The sequence below is a fragment of the Amphiura filiformis genome, chromosome 18, assembly GCF_039555335.1.
Source record: "Amphiura filiformis chromosome 18, Afil_fr2py, whole genome shotgun sequence".
NCBI classification, from domain to species: domain Eukaryota; kingdom Metazoa; phylum Echinodermata; class Ophiuroidea; order Amphilepidida; family Amphiuridae; genus Amphiura; species Amphiura filiformis.
Window position 1 is genome coordinate 27,377,350 of NC_092645.1, and position 23,782 is coordinate 27,401,131.

Here is a 23,782-nt window from a genome sequence, read left to right on the forward strand (position 1 = left end):
TCGACCTTTCGAACTCTCGACCCCCGCGGGTAGTTTGTATTTCGACCCTCACCCTGTATACCGAATTTGACGCCGATACGTTCCATAGAACGGCCGATACGACGTTTCAAATTAGGCAAAAATTGTTTTTCTTATTTTAAAAATTCGGTGTTTCTAGAACAAAACACCCCCGTTAGGATCATTTCGGGTCAAAGGTCGCTTTGAAAAAAATTGTATGGTTGACCTTTCAAAATGGTAACATTTCCGGTTGACCTTTTCAAAATGGCCGTATTTCCGGTTGACCTTTTCAAAATGGCGGCACTTCCGGTTGACCTTTGACCTCGTGACCCGGAACCGGAAGTAGATGTCTCTAAAGGCTATATTACTACTACCGCCTATGCCAAACCTAGTCTGAAGTCTATGATGTAAGATACTATGATCTACGGTATCAAAGGCAGCGGACATGTCCAGTAGAACCATGAAGACAGCATTACCTTTGTCAAGAGACTGCAGGATATCGTAATTTCATAATGATATTGTGAACATCTTCGAGAGTGAGTGACTTAAAACTACACATACTTCATGTACTTAAATCTACATTGTCCGCAGCAGTATCTTGATCAGACCTTACACAAGAACTACCTGAGCACACATTATTTCGTATTTTCTCAACCTTTTCTATGAAAAACTTTAGGAACTCATCCGCCAGATCTTTTTGAAAGTCAGGGAAAACTGTGTGTGTCTTATTTAACAGTACATTGATTGTATTATACATTTCCTTTACAGACGCATTTGTACATTTATTAGTAAAGTAATCGATTTTAGCATTTGTTATAAGTCTACAGACATGGTCCTTCTGATCTTTGAAAGCGGTCTCATCTGCTTCAGAGCGACTTTTCTTCCATCTACGTTCTAGACGCCGACGGATATTCCTCGCTTGATGGATGGTATCATTATACCATGGAAGTATAGGTTTAATGGTACAAGTTTTTGTCATAAGAGGACAAACCTCATCAAGGAAAGAAGATGTAATAGACTCATATGAAGCGACAAGAACATCAGGATCTTCAGTCTCAGGGAATTCTGCTAAGCGCTCTTCAAGCAAAGTGGTTAATTTATTTTGATCCACTTTACCATACTCACGAGAAGTAGTGGTGACTACTTAAGGGGGAGGTTTTGCACATTGGAAAATGCATGGCACAACAAAATGCAAATTGTCAAATTTGACGTTCTGAATAATATCGTCATCCAGGCGAGCAATAACAAGGTCTAATATATGACCCTTTATATGAGTGGGTTCGAATATACAATTACAATTACTCTGACAAATAAGGGACCGTTCACAAACACTTGTTAGGAGGCCTGATGCAAAAAGGGGGCTTAAAATTGTTGACCCTTCTAAGGGGGGCCCTAAAAATGGCCACAAATTTTCCTGGGAAAATTGAGTTTATGCTTTTCTATGGGGTTGACCCATAATTTTCATGTCAAAAAGGGGGTGGGGTGGGGCTGAAATTTTTGAGATCTCAAAAGGGGGGCGAAAAATTTTCGCGATGAATTTTTTTTGCATCACCCCCCTAACAAGTGTTTGTGAATGGTCCCTAAACACAATCATTGTTTTACTTCAATTGTATTGCCTTGCCCATAGTCGTTTAAAAGTATCTTTTTGTCTATTGGCCATTAACGTACAATAGTATGTGGCATTCGATAACACATACTGTATTTTTGTAAGATTTCTTTTCGCGTCTATTATACCAGAGTTGATGTCTCCTACACATGAGTTATATAGTATATTTTGTTTACTTTTGAAATATTGTAAATCCTTTTGAAAATTTGGACCATATGCCCTGATTTTCTTCCACAATGTTTGATTGAAATGTTCATACAGGCTTGTGTCTGCTACATTCAATTTTAGTATCCTGTTTTTCGTTGATTCCGATAGGGGCTGTGAGTGAGATGCATTTGGTCTAACGTTTTGTTTTAGGTATAAGATATCATCAAATCTCCAACACATCAGCTTACGGAGTAACAGCAAAGATTCGTCAAAATACTCAGCAATAAGCATAAGATCAATTTCACGAGAAAGCTTCTTAATATGCAACGAAACCGCTGATTGGTTTCTGAAAGCCTTTGCTGGTAAACCCATATCGAGCATTTGATTATTGTCGAGATAACACTCATCATGCTTCGATCCATTGAACCATTTGTTAATTTGTACCTCCGTAGATCCCGTCAAATTCATACGATAACCGTAACCAAAAAACACAAACGCAGATTGGAACTGATGCACTGGATCACGCAATATTGAAATATACTTTGTGTTTTTTTTCATCACTTCATCCAGGAATTTGCGATTGTATTTGAAATGACCTACGGACATGTCGAAATTGTTCCTATATTCATCATAAGCATGTTTCTTTACATTTACTGGTGGAAGCAGTTTAGCAATGGCCATGTTGGTGTATCTACCGTGTCCAGTTCGATTATCATTCTTATTAAACACGAATGAACTATTATGATAGTAGCCGTAAATTTGAATTATAAGCTGCAACGTGCTACTCCCTGTCTTATGTGTCTTAATAAAACTATTTGATCGCGGGGTTTGCATGAGCCGTTTAGTGAATCAGACTCAGAGCCCAGGGTTGATGTAATGATGCCATGTTCTGTTTCTGGTTCTGGTCTTGGTTCTGAATGATTGGTCCGATTTTTGGAATCCGGATGTGGTGGTGGTGGTGGTAGTGGGACCGACGACCACTTTTGATATCTGAAACGACAAACGCATTAATGATAATCCCATGAAACAACTAATTAATTATAGAATTGCAGATTCATACGTAGTGGTAATAACAATGAAATTTATTAATTTAGACTTCAACACTACTTGTTTATTTCGCTTACCGGGAGCGCTTTCGAGTAACTTCCTCGTCATCAGCCGATGTTGTTAGCTCTGATGTTTTCTTGGAAACGGCTAAGGACCAACCTGATCAGTCTAACTTAATAAATTTCATTGTTATTACCACTACATATGAATCTGTAATTCTATATAAAAAGCGAATTTGGCAGTGATTGCCTTCGGCTAGTTAGAAGATCTGAGACAACATCGCTCAAACTTGCTCGGTTCAAAAACCATTTACGTTTCAACTTGACGTGTTTCAACAATCGGGTCACACCAAATTACCTCCGTCTACCGACGCCGGAAGTGAAAGGGTATTATATCGTGCTCGTAATATCATTCAGAAAGCAGAAAGATCATTGCTCAACGAAAAGATTCGTCAAAACAATTTTACTTTGGACACTTTAAAGGACGAATACCAGGCTTTAGAGACTGAATTACGCGCGGTTTTACAGGAAAATGCATGGCTGAAAGTGTCAGAGTTCATTTAGCATGTGCACAAGACTGAACATGACCTGGTAAAAGATCGCCAAATTCGGAAGTTTCACAAGCTACAGAGTGATAAGAAAAACGCCGATAATTTGGAGAAGGAAAGTTTAACATCTGGAAATATGGACAAAGTCGACAAGTGGGTTGTTAATATCTCCTCTCGGAACTTAACCGGGGACGAAGTACATGTGTTAGAACGTGGTCTAAACTTCGCGGTAAGTCCGGAAGCTTTACCGGTTAATGACATTGTCATACAGGGTGTATCAAAATGATTGGTACCGACGACTTTTCATTTTTTACCGATTTTTTAAACTAGTTTTTGTACCAGTTTGGGGTAAATTGTTTACATATTTGTAATTAGAGTAGTTTTATCTTCTCTTAGAATTTTAGATCATAAAGATAGCACATTTTGTTAAGAAGTTACATGATTCTAAAGGAAAGTATGTGTATTTACACTTTTCATCGTAACGCTGGATCAGTAGCGCACCATTTTCAAAGCTCTATTTTACTACAAATACCTTGTGAGAATGATATGTTGAAAATCATGGAAATGTTTCCTTGCCTATTTCTTCATTCATAATACCTATAAATGTTCTAATCAATATTTATTGGTTGACAGTAATATTATTGACTTGAATAATTTAGGTAGGGTGAAATAAAAATGTGAATCAACACCTTCAAGGGCAGTAATTTAAATTGTAGTATTGTGATTACTAGTAGATGATGTAGCAGAATATCTATAGACTGTTGGCAGTGTATAGGTTAGGTTAGACCTGGTAAAAGTATTCCACAGTATTCCACACTTCAGCGTGAATTCATAGTAAGGAATCGCTGGTTGACACGAAGCTATGGAGAAGTGCAGAGAAGATTTTAAAGACAGTTTTTAAGCGCAAGGAGTATCCCATGCAAACATGCTATAACATGCAATGTTTTACAATTTGATATGGGCAGTTACAGAACGGATTCATCCCAGGTGTTAAGTTCATTCAAGATAGGGCTTCACCTCATACTGCCAGAGTCGTAAGGCAGGAACTTCAGGAACTATCATGTGTAAAGCATTTTTTTGTTATGTAGACTGAGGTGAGATATTGAAGAGTATGTATGCAATAAATAGTTCAAGCAGTGAATCTATTCATCTTGTGTTGTGTAAGCAAAACCACGATTACGTCGATCTTCGTTTAAATGACAATAGCTCCCAGATCCATCAACCAATCAACTTCAGATTATTAGATCAATAAGTTAACATATGCCCCTTTCTATTTATAGTACAAAAACTATATGAATTAGCAATTTTATATTTTTGATATATTTTTGAAAATATCACATAGCCCGGTGCCAATCATTTTGATACACCCTGTAGCCACTGAGTCGGCATGTAAGGACCTGGCTGGCGATAAAGCAACCGAATTAAGAGCTAGGGTTGTGAATATAGTGAAAAATTCCAACCCCCGGTTAGCAATATATCCAAGAAAGAACGGTCAGCAATAGACTCACTTAAGAAAGACACTAGCATTCAGATATTACCTGCGGATAAAGGCAGAGCAACTGTGGTAATTGACAGTTCAGATTACGAAGAAAAAGCCTCGGTTTTACTTCAAGATCAGAAAGTCTACGATGAGTTAAAAAGCAAAGATCCAACTCAAAAGTTCCAAAGCAAGCTCATTAAGCTCTTGAAAGAACTGAAAGAGCAGGGTGCCATAGACAACAAGACATATTGGAAATTATATCCAACGGTAGCGGATGTCCCAAGATTTTACGGACTGATTAAGATACACAAAGCCGGTGCACCCATCAGGCCAATTGTCTCGAGCATTGGTGCAGTAACTTACAATCTTGCTCGGTTTGTCGCAGACATCCTCTCCCCGCTTATAGGTAATACGAAACATCACATCACCAATACTCAGGCATTTGTTGAAAGAATCGAAGATCTTAAATTAGAGCCTGATGAGTCTATTGTGTCTTTCGATGTATCAGCTCTATTCACCTCTATGCCGGTGAACGAGGCCCTTACGGTGGTTCGCGAGTTATTGGAAAGTGACGACACCTGCAAGAAAGAGACAGCAGAAAATCTTGATGTGGACAGTGTTATCCAACTACTTGAATTGTGCCTGAACACCACCTATTTTGTATTCAGAGGTAAGTTTTACCAGCAGAAAGATGGATGCGCGATGGGAAGCCCCTGCAGCCCGTTGGTGGCCAACGCGTACATGGAATTCTTCGAAAGGAAAGCTTTGTCATCAGCTCCTCACCCGCCCCGGTTGTTTCTTCGATATGTCGACGATACATTCTGTGTGTTAAAGACCGCGCACGTGGAAGAATTCACCAGTCACATCAACAGGCAGGATAAGAACATTCAATTTACCAGGGAGGAAGAGGAAGACGGGCAACTTCCTTTCCTCGATACTTTGATCGTGCGGGTTAGCGACAGCAGTGTGAAGATCAAAATCTTCAGAATACCTACACACACTGACCAATACTTGAGTTTTGAATCGCACCACCCTCTGGAACACAAACTAAACGTGGTCAGAACCTTGATTCACAGAAGTGAAATAGTGACGGATCCATCGGATAAGGAAGAGGAGGTATCGCATATTAAGTCAGCGCTCCGTAGTTGCGGATACAGAGACTGGACCTTCTTACGTGCTCGTGAAAAGAAGGATAAATCAAACCCACATGAAACTGTGTGTCCGAGTCCGCGAGTAGGGCCTTCACTGTCACCTTGCCTTACATTGAAGGTACCTCTGAACGTCTACGTAGAGCGCTTAATACACCAGGTGTGCCTACCGCTTTTAAACCCCATCAGACATCACGTCAGACCTTGGTCTCGCCGAAACACAAGGTAGACAAGTTGAAACAGTCGGGAACAGTCTACAAAATTGCATATGCTGATTGTCACGCCACATACATACATACATACATACATACATACAATATTTCTATAGCGCTTTTTCGCAGTTCAAAGCGCTTCACAATACAAAGAAAAACAAATGAAATTACAACAATTCAAAAAGGTGGGTTTTAAGATGCCTTTTAAAGATCTGCAGTGACGGGGCCTCTCTGATGGAAGTGGGCAGTGAATTCCAGTGGCGAGGACCGTACACTGAGAACCCACGGTCACCTGCAGATCTTTTGGTCTTGGGAATAGCAAGTCTGGTAACGTCCTTGGATGAGCGAAGATTACGTTTGCTGGAATGGGTGTTATACATAGATATTAGCTCAGACAAGTAGGTAGGGGCACTGTTATTAATACACTGATACATGAGAACAAGGATTTTGAAAGTAACTCGCTGCTTGACTGGGAGCCAGTGGAGACGGGTGAGGTAAGGTGATATATGATCGCGCCTACGAATACCGAAAATCAAGCGAGCAGCTTTGTTTTGAATGCGTTGAATTTTCGCGAGTTGGGCTTCGGTGATACCAGCAAGCAGCGAGTTACCATAATCAAGGCGGGAGCTCACGAGGGCTCGAACAACATGATGACAGTTTTCTTCATTGAGGTACCGCCTTATACGAGAAATATTTCGGAGTTGAAAATTAAGAGTACGGCATAACCCATTTACATGATCTGACATAGACATAGTACTGTCAAAAATAATACCAAGATTACGAACCTTATTAATAGATTTAACGGTAGTTGTACTTACTTTAAGACTAAGAGCATTAATAGATTTAAGGTTATGAGGTGAGCCTACAACAAAGAACTCTGTTTTCTCCATGTTTAACTTCAACTTAGCATGAGTCATCCAGCACTGAATATCAAGGATGCAGTTCTGAAGCCGATTTATAGCATCGGTTTGATCCATGGGTTGTTTAGGGTTAAAAGCGGTGTATAACTGAGTATCGTCAGCGTAAATATGGTAAGAAAGTTTGTGCTTACGAATGATCATGCCAAGAGGTAAAGTATAAATTGTAAAAGACAACGGTCCCATGACAGATCCTTGAGCCAGCCCACAGTCAAGGGAGACAGCAGCAGAAAAAGTGTCGTCGATGTTGACACGACTGTGTCTGTTAGACATGTATGATTGAAACCAATCTAGGGGTGGTCCAGAGACACCCATAGTACGAAGTCTGTGAATGAGGGTGGCATGATCGATGGTGTCAAAAGCTGCGGTGAGGTCTAACATGACCAGCAGCACAACGTTACCCTCATCCAGCTCGTGCATAAAATCATTTTTAACTTTGAGCAAAGCAGTTTCTGTGCTGTGCCCTTGCCTGTAGGCTGACTGAAGGGGCTCACTGAGTCTGTTTGATGACAAATAATCTTTATATCTAGCTGCAACAATATTCTCAATTACTTTGGATATGAATTGGATGTTAGAAATAGGCCTGTAATTTTTCAACACATTAGGATCAAGAGACGGTTTTTTAAGAATGGGGGTGACAATAGCATTCTTGAGGGAAGTTGGAAAATTACCGGTGCACATAGAGACATTTACAATTTTGGTGATAATGGGCACAACAAGAGACAGGTTCTGTTTCAAGAGCCATGTGGGAAGCGGATCAATAGAACAGGTCTTGTTAGGAAGTTTGACCAAGACCTTTTCAACTTCCTCCAGAGACGTAGGTTCGAAAACATTCAACCTGTGCCCTGCTTGCTCATCACCTTCAATCTTGTAATCAATGTCATAATTGGGCATAACAACAGCATCTAAGTCCCTACGGATCTTGTCCGTTTTACTCTTGAAAAAGTTGGAAAACTGTTCACTCATGATATCTGAAGAGCTATAGACAGGTAATTGTTTGTTGGAGTTGTTGAGCAAGGTATTAATTGTACGAAACAGATCTTTGTCATCCCCACTGGCTATTTTGGTTTTAAAAAACTCAGTTTTAGCACTTGTGATCATGTCGTTCACCAAGTGCAATTGATCAAGGTAACATGTGCGATCGTGTTCTGACTGAGACTTTCTCCATTTTCTTTCGAGCCTTCTGCGAACTCGCCTAGCCTAGCACAAGCAATGTCTTCATTAAACCATGGTAGCCGAGTGCGGATGGACAAAGATCTTGTTTTGAGAGGAGCATGATGGTCAAGTAATTTGGTACAAACGACAGAAAAGTGGTTGACCAATTCATCGGCTGATGACAAGGAGTCAGGAATTTCAGAGAGCTGACATTTAAGGTCTTGGGTAAAAGATGTAGGATCAAAACCCCGGAAGTCCCGTTTGGTTTTGGTTACCTTCTTGGGAGGAGGTTTGTTATATGCCAGAATGAACTCAATAAAAAAGTGATCAGATATCAGTGACTTCTTAACACTGTGGGTGACCACAATGTTGTCATCAGGCCTGGATATCAGAAGATCAAGGGTATTACCACTTATATGGGTTGGAACGGTGATGTGTTGTTGAAAACCATTTATGGATATGGTGTCATGAAAATGACGAACATCTGGTAATTCAGGTTTATTAACGTGGACATTGAAGTCCCCTACTATAATCAATTTGTTTGGCATAAAAGAAACCTCATCCATTAAATTATCAAATTCCTGTAGGAAATCTGATATAGGATATTTGTTAACCTTTGAAGGTTTGGGTCTATACACACATATAAATGTTAAACCAGAATCAGAGTCAGTAATACACATATGTTCAATTATTTTCAGGTTACAGGTTGTCGGAGTTACAGTTAAGTTCAGGGTTGATTTAAACAGAGCACCAACTCCACCTCCACCCCGAATAGATCTTGGGACGTTAATGAAGTTGTACCCAGGTGGTGTAAATTCACCGATTTTGGTTGTGTCATATTCATCGAGCCAAGTCTCTTGCAGAAACAAAATGTCTACATCATGTTCGATAACATAGTCACACACATACACTGTTTTGTTTCCTATTGAGCGGGCATTCCATGATCGGATGTCTAAATACTGGCCATGTCGTGGAAATTTCACCAGGTGGTTATGGGTTGTGACCGGCATCAGTTTTTCGGGTCTAGCAAAAATGTTAGTTATGACAGGGATGGAACATTCGACAGGAGAGGGGTCCAGCTGGGGATGGGCGGCAGACGGGTAGTATTCTATGGGTCTCGATCGCACTCCTCCACGTCGCCCTCTATGAGTGGTTGGAACATTGTTTATGTCTAGTTCAATAAGTCGAGCCCAGACGTCAGGGGACAGATGGGTCGTCTTGTTGTAACATTTGCCGATTTCCAAAAGTCTGTCACGGCTGTAAGTGACAAGTGCAGGGAATGGGGACCTATGTTCATTTGTATCAGGGCCTGGATTGGAGCTAATGTCTCCAGCTATCGGAGAGTCGGGCAGGAAGCTAGAAAAGCGACTTGCAGAACATAAGTCGAAAGCGGCTGGCTCTAAATCGGCTGTACAAGAACATGTAAAATCGAGCAAGAACACGCACTCACTGGGACAATGTAAAAGTACTGGAGAAAGACACAAAATAATTACCCAGGAGGGTCCTGGAAGCTATACAGATCAAGCAGCAGGGACCTTCATTGAACTGAGACACAGGATTGGAACTAGATCCTGTGTGGGACAACCTGATCAAACCCAGCGGCACCAGGGGCAGGAAACTTCCGACTTCGGTGACGTCATCAAGTGTGATGTCACCTGATCAGGTTGGTCCTTAGCCGTTTCCAAGAAAACATCAACTAATTGTGGGGGGGGGCTGATGCACAATGGAGGGGCCCTTAAAGTTTTGACCTTCCTAAGTGGGGGTCCTGAAATATTGACCACAAATTTTCCCAGGAAAATTGAGTTTATATGCTTTTCTATGGGGTTGACCCATAATTTTCATGTCAAAAAGGGGGGGTGGGCACTGACATTTTGAGGTCTGAAAGGGGGAGGGGGGGGGGGGCGAAAAATTTTCGCGATGAAATTTGTTTGCATCAGCCCCCCCCCCCCTAACAAGTGTTTGTGAACAGTCCCTAATTTAAAAACATATTGAATAATTGTATACTTACCTTTGTAATGATCCTATGAAATGCATTGCAGTAAATCCAATAGCCACCGTAAAGGCGATGAAGAGTGTGACTCTCTGGGAATAATTATTAGAAATTAATGAGGAATTAATGGATCTAAAAGAAAAACTTTTTCTGACGATGACAATGATTATCATCATTGTTATCGTCGTCGTCGTCGTCATCGTCATCATCATCATCATCATAAAATAAATTTCTTAAAATAAATCATCATTATCATTATCATCATCATCATCATCATCATCATCATCATCATCATCATAGTTGCAAGTCATTCTCTAGCTAAATTGTATATATGTTACAAATCGTGAACACCTAATTTTGTTTATATGATACATTTTAAGGCATGCGCAATAGAAAGATTAAAATGTAAATATATTACATTTTAAGAAAAATCCGACTAGAGTTAGGGTTAGGGTTAGTGGGTTAGGGTTGGTGGGTTAGGGTTAGTGGGTTAGGGTTAGTGGGTTAGGGTTAGTGGGTTAGGGTTAGTTAGGGTTAGGGTTAGTGGGTTAGGGCTAGCGTAACCTTAAGGGTGACGGGCTGTCTCTACTAGGTGACGGGCTGTCGATAACGGAAATGGTTATCGACAGCCCATCCATACTTAGAGGCAGCCCGTCACCCATTTCATACTTTCAACTTCTTTTAATTTTTACCTCATAATTTCCCTCATACTTCAGGCTCTGCCCTCTATCGGTGGCTAATTTACAGTTTAAGCTTGTTTGCTATTGTATTGGGAGCAACATTGTTTCTTTGTAGGCCTGCGGCGCAACCTTGAACAACATTGTCTTTGAGCTAACGCCCCGTAGCCATAACGGAAATGGTTATCGACAGCCCATCCATACTTATTTTTCGTATGTGATGCACAATAAATATGCTATGCGCTACATTTTTAATTTTTTTGATTCTAATTTCTATTTCTTAACTTTTTGTAATTTTTGTCTTGGACACCCTGTGTATACCTTGTTCATGGTGTAAGTTTACACCATGCAACGCTTCCACTCCGTTAAAATTTATCATCATTTTTCGTCGGATCCATTTTATATTCAAAATAGATGTTGAAAGAACTTCCCCGTTCAGGCAATCACCAGCTGAACTCGGATATGACCATCATGTCGTTTCCGCCAATTATGGTTGTTCAGTCAATAATAGTTTGACCTGTATAATAATTGCGAGTGAAAGATTTTTGGTTGTCAATATCTATATAAATTTCTCCTGAACAACATAATCATAAAAAAAAAGAATTAAAATTGGTTAAGAGAAATTGTTAGTTTTTAAAAAAAACCAATGTATATAGCCGCTTATGTAGAGGTAAAAGTGTCACTGTAAAGGATGTTCTGATGATCATGAAAATTTAAAATTTATAACATATTGAACCTTATATGGTCAAATATGGTTTAAAATTGGAACATAATTCGAGCGAAGCGGGCCCAAATAGCGCTATATTTATCTTAAATCTTGTTTCATATTGGTAAATTAAATTAAATTTAAAATATAGATAACCCCAGTGTAGATCAAAGAACCTTATTAATGCATCCGTCTCAATTGTTCTTGAAACCTTCTACCACCAACCTTCCTCGCTTGATGGCTTGTCTCAATTTTGCTATCAAAATCGTATGATATATGCCTATGATTGTGGGCCTATGTTAGTCCCCCTATATATTATACGTAAACCAAAACTTGGCCACTGACTTGAGTGCACATGCTTCCTCGGCACGTGAGTTCGGGGCCTGGGCCCCCATAAGGTAAATCGGTGTAGGGTCTGTCCTTCGTGTAAGAAGAAGACCAAACAAATCCCAACTCCAATCCCAGTGGCGTACCGTGGCCGCACCTTCCCCGGGGGGGGGGCGAAGAACAACCCGAAAAGCTTGCCCCAATTTTTTACGGTCGTTTGAAAAAGTAAAGCGAGAAAAAAAAAAGGATTTATAGGCGCTACCGCCCCAAAAGCAACACATTTTGATGTATAGTACAATTTTTTCACATTTGCCGCCCCTTCTTCTTCCGCCGCCCCTCTTTTTGCCGCCCTTCTTCTTTCCGCCGCCCCTTCGATTTGGTCGCCCCCTGCTTTGACCCCGGGGGGGGGCTGGCGCCCCAAAGCGCCCCCAAAAAAATACGCGCATGAATCCTAACCCTAATCCTACCCTAACCCTTACCCTAATTCCTAACCCTAACTCTAACCCTATTGGTATTTCGTGCTCTCTTACACTCAGGATAAACCGGTAAATCCCGCCCCGGTTAAAAGGGCCGGGCACGTACTGCTCCTTGTGAAGTTGTCCCCGGATGCTCTTGCAACGTGCTCACGGGGGTGAATCTGCCCCTCCTCCCCGTGCAATCCCCCGCCTTTGGGTATGCCACTATATGTCTATGCTAATTTAATCTTAATCTTGTACTTACATGTATGTACGTAACGATCTATGCCATTATAGAGTGTAGAAATGTGGACCTGTCAGCTTATAATGTGTAATCGATCAGCAAGAGCATTCAATTTTATATTTAAATGAAGCGCCTATTAGTCAGATGGGTGATACAAGTCGTGTACACGGTCAGAAATAAGTGAGTTATTAGAGAGCTTGCGAAATGACGTTACGTTAACTTTAACTTTAACTTCTAGAGGATTATAGAGGATTATGTATTCAAAACCAAGATGGGTTTGAATACATAATCCTCTATAATCCTCTATAAGTTAAAGTTAAAGTTAACGTAACGTCATTTCGCAAGCTCTCTATTACCGGTATAAGGGACTTATTGTACCGGTTTGTGAACACGACTAAAGAAGATTGCATCGACAGCTAGGCTGCGATCACATAGAAGTATACTATTCGGGTATACGGTGCACGTTTTGCAGGTTCACGCGTATAGCTTAAATCGAGCAAGGCAATTTCATAGTACCGGGTCACATAAGGCTACGACCGCATAGAAGTATACTATTCGGGTATACGATGCACGTTTTGTAGGTGCACGCGTATAGCTTAATTCGAGCAAGGTAATTTCATAGTACCGGGTCACATAAGAGCTATTCGAAAAGGCCGTATACCTGCGTTTAGTATATTATAGTGGGAATTCGCGCGTGTGCGATTTTAGTGCAGCGTATACCGTCCAAATTTTAAAAACCTAAACCATATGTGGGTAAATTCGTTTTTTTAATAGATGTACTATCTAATTCTGCACATTATGACACCTCATTGAATGCAATGTGACCAAGAAGTAAAGTTACAAGCATTTGATAAGACCCGGGGGTCACTCACTCCCATTGTGGCCTGTACACCATCCGCGATAATCAACTTTTGAAAAGCACCCTAAACAAGGATTTAACCCTTGGCTAAAACAATACCCTAAACGGGGATTTTATTCCTTGCATCAAATTTCATACCCTAAATTTCATTTCCGCGTATTAGCAAATGCAATTTTGTTACCCTTTTTTCCACTATTTCATGTTTTTGACACCCTAAACGCGTCACGCGCGTATCGTGCTTACCCACGAAAAACTACCCTTTTTACGCGTTTTCATTATCGCGGATGGTGTACATGCCACAATGGGAGTGACCCCCCGGGCATAAGACGAAGAAAATGGGTAAACTGACATACTCGCTATTCGCTATACGAAATACGCTCATTCGATCAGGCTGAGTTCACATAGTATACTCCTATATGAACTCAGCCTGATCGAATGAGCGTATTTCATATAGCGAATAGCGTATACCGTATACTTCTATGTGAACTCAGCCTTATCGACTCCAGACCCGCACAAGCACACATTTGGAATACGTAACTGCAATCAATGTTCCATCATTGGTACCACTTGACACATGACTTAGACTATAAGCCATGCGTCTCTACGGCCCTTGGTTTTCCACTTTCGTTGTCCACTCTTGGGCAGAACATGAAAACACAACAAATCAAGAGTTAAGATATGTCTGAATTAATATCCAAAAAGTTCCCACGTTTTACTTTACTCATTTAGGAGTTATTTGGGGTTAAAAATGTGTTTTTCGTGATTTTTTTCCATTTTTGCCCAAAAATGTCAAATATTAAAATAGCTGTAACTTTCAAAATAAATTGAGTAGAAATTTCATTTCTATTGTAGATGTTACATATCACATGGATGTCTAACACTGGTGAATAAAAATGTCACAGCACAACTCTGAAATATAAAAAAATGGCAAAAACCATATTTGTTGTGCTATGTTGGCCATTTTTGAGCTAAAAATGTATTTTTTGCATGGGGAAAAAAATAAATATATATTTTATTGATTTAAAAAATATGTCATTATGTCAACCTAGTTATTCTGAACAAAAAAGTTAATGATGGTGAATGCCTGTGACCTATAGTTTTTGACCTATGGCCCTTTCAAATTCACATATGGACTAAAATAGCATGTTTTTGTTCAATATTTCCAATATTACGCCAAAAATGGTCCTTTATGGCCATTTTAACCAACTTGTTAGTTTTTGGAAAGTGCGACCTTCGACTTAATAATATGAACATGTAATTGTACTTTAATGTTAAGCTATTTCAAGATCCACTGGTATGCCCACTACCGGGGTAGCAGCAATTTTATCTACTTTCAATGCAGTAAAATGATGACTAAAATGATTTTGCTGCATTGAAATTAGTCAAATTGACCGATATAATTGCTGCTGCCATGGAAACCGAGCTACCAGTGGATCTACAACTAGCTTAAAATGAAAGTACTATAATATAATCCATAATATATGTGAAGTTCCCACTTTCCAAACACTGAAAATTTTGTTAAAATTACAAAAAAGTACCATTTTCAGCCTAATATTGGAAAAATTGACAAAAACATGCTATTTTAGTCCATATATGTAAATTTGAAAGGGCCATAGATCAAAAACCATAGGTCACAGACATTCACCATCATTAACTTTTTTGTTCAGAATAACTAGGTTGATATAATGACATATTTTCCAAACCACTAAAATCTATATTTATTTTTTTCCCCATGCAAAAATTACATTTTTATCTCAAAAATGGCCAAAATAGCACAAAAATATGGTTTTGCCATTTTTTTATATTTTATAGTTGTGCTGTGACATTTTTAATCACCAGTGTTGGAAATCCATGTGACATGTAACATCTACAATAGAAATGAAATTTCTACTCAATTTATTTTTAAAGTTACAGCTATTTTAATATTTGACATTTTTGGGCAAAAATGGAAAAAAATCACGAAAAACACATTTTAACCCCAAATAACTCCTAAATGAGTAAAGTAAAACGTGGGAACTTTTTGGATATTAATTCAGACATATATTTACTCTTGATTTGTTATGTTTTCATGTTCTGCCCAAGAGTGGACTACAGAAGTGAAAGATAAATGCCCATGTCTCATAGTCTAACTGCCATTACACATGACTGTAGTACTGTCAGGCGGCTGACACTGAAAAATTTGCATATCCAAATGACCCGTCTCCTCCGCAGCCAATTTGGTTCCGCTCCTTCGAACTCAAGCTGGTCACGGAGGAGACTACCCTCCTTGTGTTTGTTCATTTGTGTATGGAGAGCCCTTTTGGAGTCCGGAATGACTTAGGCTACGCTCTCAGCTAGAGTCCGACGCTGCATTTCACTAGAAATACCTTTTCTGTGAAATCGTTATAGAAACCAACCGGGAGCACGTATTCGTTTTGAAAATATAGCAGTAAAATTAGTATCACCCTTGTGGCCCCCGTGCAGTGGAAAACCTTAATTCTTTCATTAAAAGGAAATGAAAATTAAAAAAACCACGGATCTACCTGTGCACCAATAAAATTGGCACAGCAATTTGTCTCAAATCTGAATGAATTTTAAGAAACATACGGGGTATGATGAACATTGACCTGACGCCATGATAGTAGGATCTATTAGTCGTTTTATATATAATGTATATACCGTATTGTCATAATACCAATATTTGTCATTATATATAATGAGTAATATTTAGCAACGTAAATGTGCAGTTCATATGCACAAACGAATACTGATCTTTATGATATTCAGGTTTTTGTACATCACATATAACATGTCACATAGGAGGTCATACGTGTTGACCTTCATCTATTGTATTTGTTCATCTGTGTATGGAGAGGATTAGCGCCATTAGACGCCATTAAAACTCCATCAGTATTAGGGCGTAGTTCAGTGAACTCACCGGATTGCTATTCCAAGTACTTTGATAATACAGATAATATGTATTAATGGGTCGAGGCAATTGCATTGAAAAACCTAATAAATTATTCATAACAGTTACGTAATCAATCGATAGTGCGGACACTTTTCATTTGCAAACCACCAAAATTCGTGATCTTTTAGCGTTGGAAAAGAAATGACGTGAATAGAGTGCCCTCTCAAGAATATCAACTCTCTGGTACTGTGGACGGGTGGTCACTTATCGGGTCACTTATATATATTTTCCTGAATTCTGAGCCTGTCCATTCATTCATTCATTCATATTTTCATTCATTCATTCATATTTTATTTCCATAAAAATCAAAGACATTACATAAAAAATAATTTATAAACACGGTACATATGGAGGAAAAGGCTGGAAGACCAAAAAGGTCTGAAAGTTAGCCTTTCCTGAAATCAAATGAAATTAACAAAATAAATCAACATCACATAACATAACCAAAAGACAAGGGAAGGGGGTGCTCACGGAAAAGATTAATTATATATATAGATCAGTTTTGTTTTGAATTGATTGCGGAAATGTTTAACAGATTTTGAAGCTTTCAGATGTTTATCTAAAGAATTCCAAAGAATGGGACCTCTTGTACGTATGGCATGATCAGAAAAGACTTTCTTATTTTTGGTTAGATTTAGGTCATTTACATATCGTGTCTTGTAGTTATGTATGTCAGAACGTTTGGTAAAATAATTATCAAATGAACAGAGCAGCTCATTTATAGAGTGCCTGTACATGAATGTACCTAATTCCAGTGCATATATATCTTCAACTTTTAATATGTTATAATTAGCAAACAATGGCGCTGTGTGGTCTCTATAGTGAACGTTTGCCACCGTTCTAATAGCCCATTTTGAATTTTTACAATTTTATTTAAGTAAGTTTTACATGTATTTCCCCCATAAAAGTACTCCATAATTTAAATAAGGCAATATTAACGTACAATAAAGTGTAAATAAAATACGACTTGGAACAAAATGTTTCAATTTATTCATGACACCAACATTTCTTGAAATTGTTCTAGATACGCAATCTATGTGACATTTCCAAGTGAGACATTCATCTATTAGTACACCAAGGAATTTAGTTTGATGCACTCTTTCTAAAGTCGTGTGATCTAGTGTGATTTGCAGGTCTTGATTCATCGATGTCATTTTGGGTGTGCCAAGTATCATGTAATTTGTTTTGGTAGCATTAATTGACAATTTATTAGCTTTTAACCAATTGCTTATTTCATTTAACTCTTCATTAACAAGGTTTGTCTGGCGGTCTACGTTTTTATGGGAGTATAAAATGGTGGTATCGTCTGCAAAAAGGACGAATTCGAGTACTTTAGATGCATTAGTTATATCATTGACATAGAGTATAAATAAATCAGTCCATAAATCAGTGCAAACGTTATTTGCGGCAATTTGCCAACTGAGCACCATTCCGTTATTGAATAGTAAATGGAAAAGGTCACGATAATGTTCAGTCAGCCAGCAGGTCGTGCAGCGAGCGTTTAGGTTTCTAACTTCCACGACCCGTGCACACAGCGTGACCCCTCGGTAGCTCAATGCAGTTGCATGGTAGAAACCCCAAAATTGCTTTTTTGCAAAATATTATATCTTATTATATACTATAAATTTAGTGTTTGATGATAAAAATTATGGCTTAAAACATATTTTGGAAGGTCAAACTTACCTCGGAAAAAATTCATCATCATTCGCCTCAAATTTCGGTCAAGAAATGTGGTTATTTTTCACATAATATCGGGTTTGATCTGTTTTCCACATAATACAAGTATTCAATTTCAGCTATGGCACGATTTAGGGTGTAATTTTTGTGTGAGGATTTTGTGCCGCACTCACATTACCGCCCTCAGTCTACTCTCTCCACATTTTTATGTATTCTATTATTTTGTGATTGGATTTCTTTTGTTTTATATTGTTTTGTGAGGCGATCATTTACAGGAGAGATACAAAAAACCACTATTTATGTGTTGTATTATTTTGTGATTGAATTTCTTTTGTTTTATATTGTTTTGTGAGGCGATCATTTGCAGGAGAGGTAAAAAACCACTATGTTATGTTTTGTATTATTTTGTGATTGGATTTCTTATATTGTTTTGTGATGCGATCATTTGCATGAGAGATAAAAAAAAACCACTATGTTATGTTTTGTATTATTTTGTGATTGGATTTCTTTTGTTATATATTGTTTTGTAATGCGATTATTTGCAGAAAGATAAAAAAAACACTATGTTATGTGTTGTATTATTTTGTGATTGGATTTCTTTTCTTTTATATTGTTTGTGAGGCGATCATTTGCAGGAGAGGTAAAAAACTACTATGTTATGTTTTGTATTATTTTTTGATTACAAAATAAAACAAAACATAAAATAATGGGTTTTTTTTAACTCTCCTACAAATGAACCCCTCACAAAACAATAAAAAAGAAAAGAAATCCGATCATTTGCAGGAGAAATAAAAAACACTATGTTATGTTTTTATTATTTTGTGATTGGATTTCTTTTGTTTTAAATTGTTTTGTGGGGCGATCATTTGCAGAAAATGTTAAAAAAAACCCACTATGTTATGTTTTGTATTATTTTGTGATTGGATTTCTTTTGTTTTATATTGTTTTGTGATGCGATTATTTGCAGAGAGATAAAAAAAACACTATGTTATGTGTTGTATTATTTTGTGATTGAATTTCTTTTGTTTTATATTGTTTTGTGAGGCGATCATTTGCAGAAGAGGTAAAAAACCCACTATGTTATGTTTTGTATTATTCTGTGATTGGATTTCTTTTGTTTTATATTGTTTTGTGAGGCGATCACTTGCAGGAGAGTTAAAAAAACACTATGTTATGTTTTGTATATTTTGTTATTGGATTTCATTTGTTTTATATTGTTTTGTGAGGCGATCATTTGCAGAAAAGGTAAAAAACACTATGTTATGTTTTGTGATTGGATTTCTTTTGTTTTATACTGTATTGTGATGCGATCATTTGTATGAGAGATAAAAAGACCACTATGTTATGTTTTGTATTATTTTGTGATTACAAAACAAAACAAAACATAACATAGTGGGTTTTTTTTATCTTTCCTGCAAATGATCGCCTCAAAAAACAATATAAAAGAAAAGGAATCCGATCATTTGCAGGAGAAATAAAAAACACTATGTTATGTTTTTTTAATATTTTGTGATTGGATTTCTTTTGTTTTATATTGTTTTGTGAGGCGATCACTTGCAGGAGAGATAAAAATAACAATATGTTATGTTTTCTTTTATTTTGTGATTGAATTTCTTTTGTTTCGTATTGTTTTGTGATGCGATCATTTGCAGGAGAGATAAAAAAAACCACTATGTTATGTTTTCTATAATTTTGTGATTGGATGTCTTTAGTTTTATATTGTTTTGTGAGGCAATCACTTGCAGGATAGATAAAAATAACAATATATTATGTTTTGTGTTATTTTGTGATTGGATTTCTTTTTAGAGAATAAAGGTATTGTTTTTAGCCCCTGGAGTGCATCTATCGTCTCATATAACACGGACAGCATGGTATGAAGGGTGTCTTTTACTAACCATGAGGGCATAATATCCAGCAGGCATGACTTACTAGGAAATTTCATAATGATATTGTGAACATCTTCGAGAGTGAGTTGCTTAAAACTACACATACTTCATGTACTTAAATCTACATTGTCCGTAGCAATATCTTGATCAGATCTTATATAAAGAACTACCTGAGCACACATTATGTCATATTTTCTCAAACCTTTTCTATCATCCGCCAGATCTTCTTGAAAGTCAGGGAGAACTTTGTGTCTTATTTAACAGTACATTGATTGTATTATACATTTCCTTTACAGACGCATTTGTACATTTATTAGTCTACAGGCATGGTCCTTCTGATCTTTGAAAGCGGTCTCATCTGCTTCAGAGCGACGCGTTTTTGTCATCATGAGGACAAACCTCATCAAGGACGAAATATGTAATAAAATCATATGAAGCGACAAGAACATCAGGATCTTCACTCTCAGGGAATTCTGCTAAGCGCTCTTCAAGCAAAGTGGTTAATTTATTTTGATCCACTTTACCATACTCACGAGAAGTAGTGGTGACTACTAAAGGGAAAATGCATGACACAACAAAATGATCAGAGTAATGCAAATTGTCAACTTTGACGTTCTGAATAATATCGTCATCCAGGCGAGCAATAACAAGGTCTAAAATATGACCCGTTATATGAGTGGGTTCGAATATACAATTACAATTACTCTGACAAAAGAAATCGCAATCAGACACTTGAACTGCCACTCCGACAAATAAGGGACCGTTCACAAACACTCGTTAGGGGGCCTGATGCAAAAAGGGGGGCTTAAAATTGTTGACCCTTCTAAGGGGCCCTAAAAATGACCACACATTTTCCTGGGGTTGACCCATAATGTTCACGTCGTCAAAAAAAAGGGGGTGGGCTGAAATTTTTGAGTTCTCAAAAGGGGGGCGAACAATTTTCGCGATGATTTTTTTGTATCACCCCCCCAACAAGTGTTTGTGAACGGTCACTAAACACAATCATTGTTTTACTTCAATTGTATTGCCTTGCCCATAGTCGTTTAAAAGTATCTTGTTGTCTATTGGCCATTAACGTACAATAATATGTGGCATTCGATAAGACGTACTGTATTTTTGTAAGATTTCTTTCCGCGTGTATTATATCAGATTTGGTGTCTCCTACACAGTAAAAAATATTTTAAACAACTGTTTAAAATTTGTAAACAACACTGTTTACGCCGGTCACTCTAACAACTTCTGTTCAACAACCTTGGGTTGTTTAAACTTTAAACATCCATTGTTTAAATTTTAAACAATTTTTTAAACAACAGTTTTTAAACATTTGGGTTGTTTAACTTTAGTTGTTTAAATGTACACAGTTGTTTAAAGTATTTTAAACAACAAATGTTTTAAACAAACAGTTGTTTAAAGCTGTTGTTTAAAACAATTGTTTAAAACATACATAGTTGTTTTAACTTGTTGTTTAAAAGTTTTAAACGTTTTTGTTTGTAAAAATCAATTTATTTGGGAGAATAGGCAAGAAGAATTGACTGTAAAACATGCACATCAGCCCCATTCATCTGTGCATGAGCAGTGTGAATGTGATACATTCAGAGGTAAGTGTTTGGTTTAAATATTGTTTGATGCGGTTAAGCTTACACTCACACTGTACTTGTCACGGCTACATACTACTGCACAGCTTGCATCATTTAGCATGTACAACACACAACTGTGTCTTCATATAATACTCTATCACATCAAACAATATTTAAACCAAACACTTACCTCTGAATGTATCAATTAGGTCTGGCATTTCCCACTTCTGGAGCAAGTCAATCACATAGTCATCCGCCATGATGATGAATCTGACCCTGATTTCAAGGAAGAAAACCCCTCTTTTGCAAAATTCGATCTTTTTAAACAACGTTGTTTAAAAGTTCCTTTTTTGGTATTATTCATGAATTAAACACACACTGTTTAAAATTCAAGGACTGTCTTTTAAACAATGTTGTTCAAAGTTTGAACAACATCGTTTTAAACAGTGACATTTTAAACAGTGTTTTTGCTGTGTACACATGAGTTATATAGTATATTTTGTTTAATTTTGAAATATTGTAAATCGTGTTGAAAATTTGGACCATATGCCCTGATTTTCTTCCACAATGTTTGATTGAAATGTTCATAAAGGCTCGTGTCTGCTACATTCAATTTTAGTATCCTGTTTTTCGTTGATTCCGATAGGGGCTGTGAGTGAGATGCCGTTTTGTTTTAGGTATAAGATATCATCAAATCTCCAACACATCAGCTTGCGGAGTTAGCAATAAAGATTCGTCAAAATACTCAGCAATAAGCATAAGATCAATTTCACGAGAAAGCTTCTTAATATGCAACGCAACCGCTGATTGGTTTGTGAAAGCCTTCGCTGGTAAACCCATATCAAGCATTTGATTATTGTCGAGATAACGCTCATCATGTTTCGATCCCGGGTTTCGATACATTGAACCATTTGTTAATTTGTACCTCCGTAGATCCCGTCAAATTCATACGATAACCGTAAACCAAAATACACAAACGCAGATTGGAACTGATCCACTGGATCACGCAATATTGAAATATACTTTGTGGTTTTTTTTCATCACTTCATCCAGGAATTTGCAAATTGTGGCATATGGCATATCAAAATTCGGAACAGGTGTATGAGCCCAAGCTTGGAAGCTCTTGGATCAGTAACCAATGGTTACTAACGTGTACTACGACAGCGAATACGCTAATTTTACTGGATTCGGTTGACTGATTGCGAAGAAATGAGCGATTACATAACGCATGCGCCAATTCACTTCATTCCAAGTTTGAAAGAGAGGTCATTCCACACAATGCGCACTAGTGGTTAACTCTCAATGGGCTTCATATTTTGTTCGGTGAAATCCGTTTTCGTTCTTTTCAAACAATCTGTTTCTTGCAAAACATCTCATTAGATTTTGTTCAAATTTGAAAAACTACGAGATTGAAAATGAAAGCTTGCATGTAAGAAGATGCTCGGTACTTGTAAATATCATTTTTTAGTTGATGTTGATATAAATGTTGCATAAAGAATTCCAGCTGGCTTAAATTTCTCACACACATTAATGTTTTTGGAATAATTCCAAGAAATTGTGATGAAAAGTTTAAATATTTTAAAACTTCAACAGTAATATTGCATGGTATCAATCAAAAATCACACATACAGTACAGCTGTAAGCACTTGATCAGTGTCATTCTTGACTCAAATGTTCTTTGGAAAGTTAAAATATAACATATTTGCACAACCTAAAGAATTAAAGTTGGAAAGCTTCCAATTGCAGAAATCAAAGTTTTCTCGAATAAACTGTTATTCATCTTCAGTGAAAGTATGAATAACATAACACCGTCGGATTATAAAATAGATAATGTGGACTAAATTTAAAGAGATACACAAACTTTAGGAAGCGGTGAGCGAGTATGAAAAGCACCTGTTGATCAAATTTGGAATGAACTGCATTGATGCGCGCATTATGTAATCGTTAATTTCATCGCAACCAGTCAACTGAATCAAATAATTTTTTTGTATATAATAAATAGGCTATGCGCTACATTTTTATTATTTTGTTTAATCTGATTTCTATTTCTTGACGTTCAATTTATTCACTCAGTAATTTTTTTTCTGGGACACCCTGTATATACCTTGTTCATGGTGTAAGTTTACACCATAATATGCAACGCTTCCACTCCGTTAAAATTTATCACCATTTTTCGAC

At 37.5% G+C, this 23,782-nt stretch overlaps 1 protein-coding gene across 3 annotated transcripts; it reads right to left on the reverse strand.

Annotated features, from left to right (window-relative positions):
- Positions 1-392: 392 nt before the first annotated feature.
- LOC140140063 (uncharacterized) lies at positions 393-23,782 on the reverse strand. Of its 3 annotated transcripts, XM_072161875.1 has the most exons (4): positions 18,148-18,241; positions 11,245-11,440; positions 10,265-10,338; positions 393-2,740 (listed from the first exon to the last, which is right to left on the reverse strand). In XM_072161875.1, the coding sequence occupies exons 2-4, from the start codon at positions 11,251-11,253 to the stop codon at positions 2,515-2,517; spliced, it is 309 nt and encodes a 102-aa protein (XP_072017976.1). In that variant the 5' UTR covers positions 11,254-11,440; positions 18,148-18,241; the 3' UTR covers positions 393-2,514. The 3 variants fall into 3 exon arrangements, 2 of the variants coding, with proteins under 2 accessions (XP_072017976.1, XP_072017977.1); XR_011857207.1 differs by lacking the exon at positions 11,245-11,440; XM_072161876.1 differs by lacking the exons at positions 11,245-11,440; positions 18,148-18,241 and adding an exon at positions 23,709-23,782.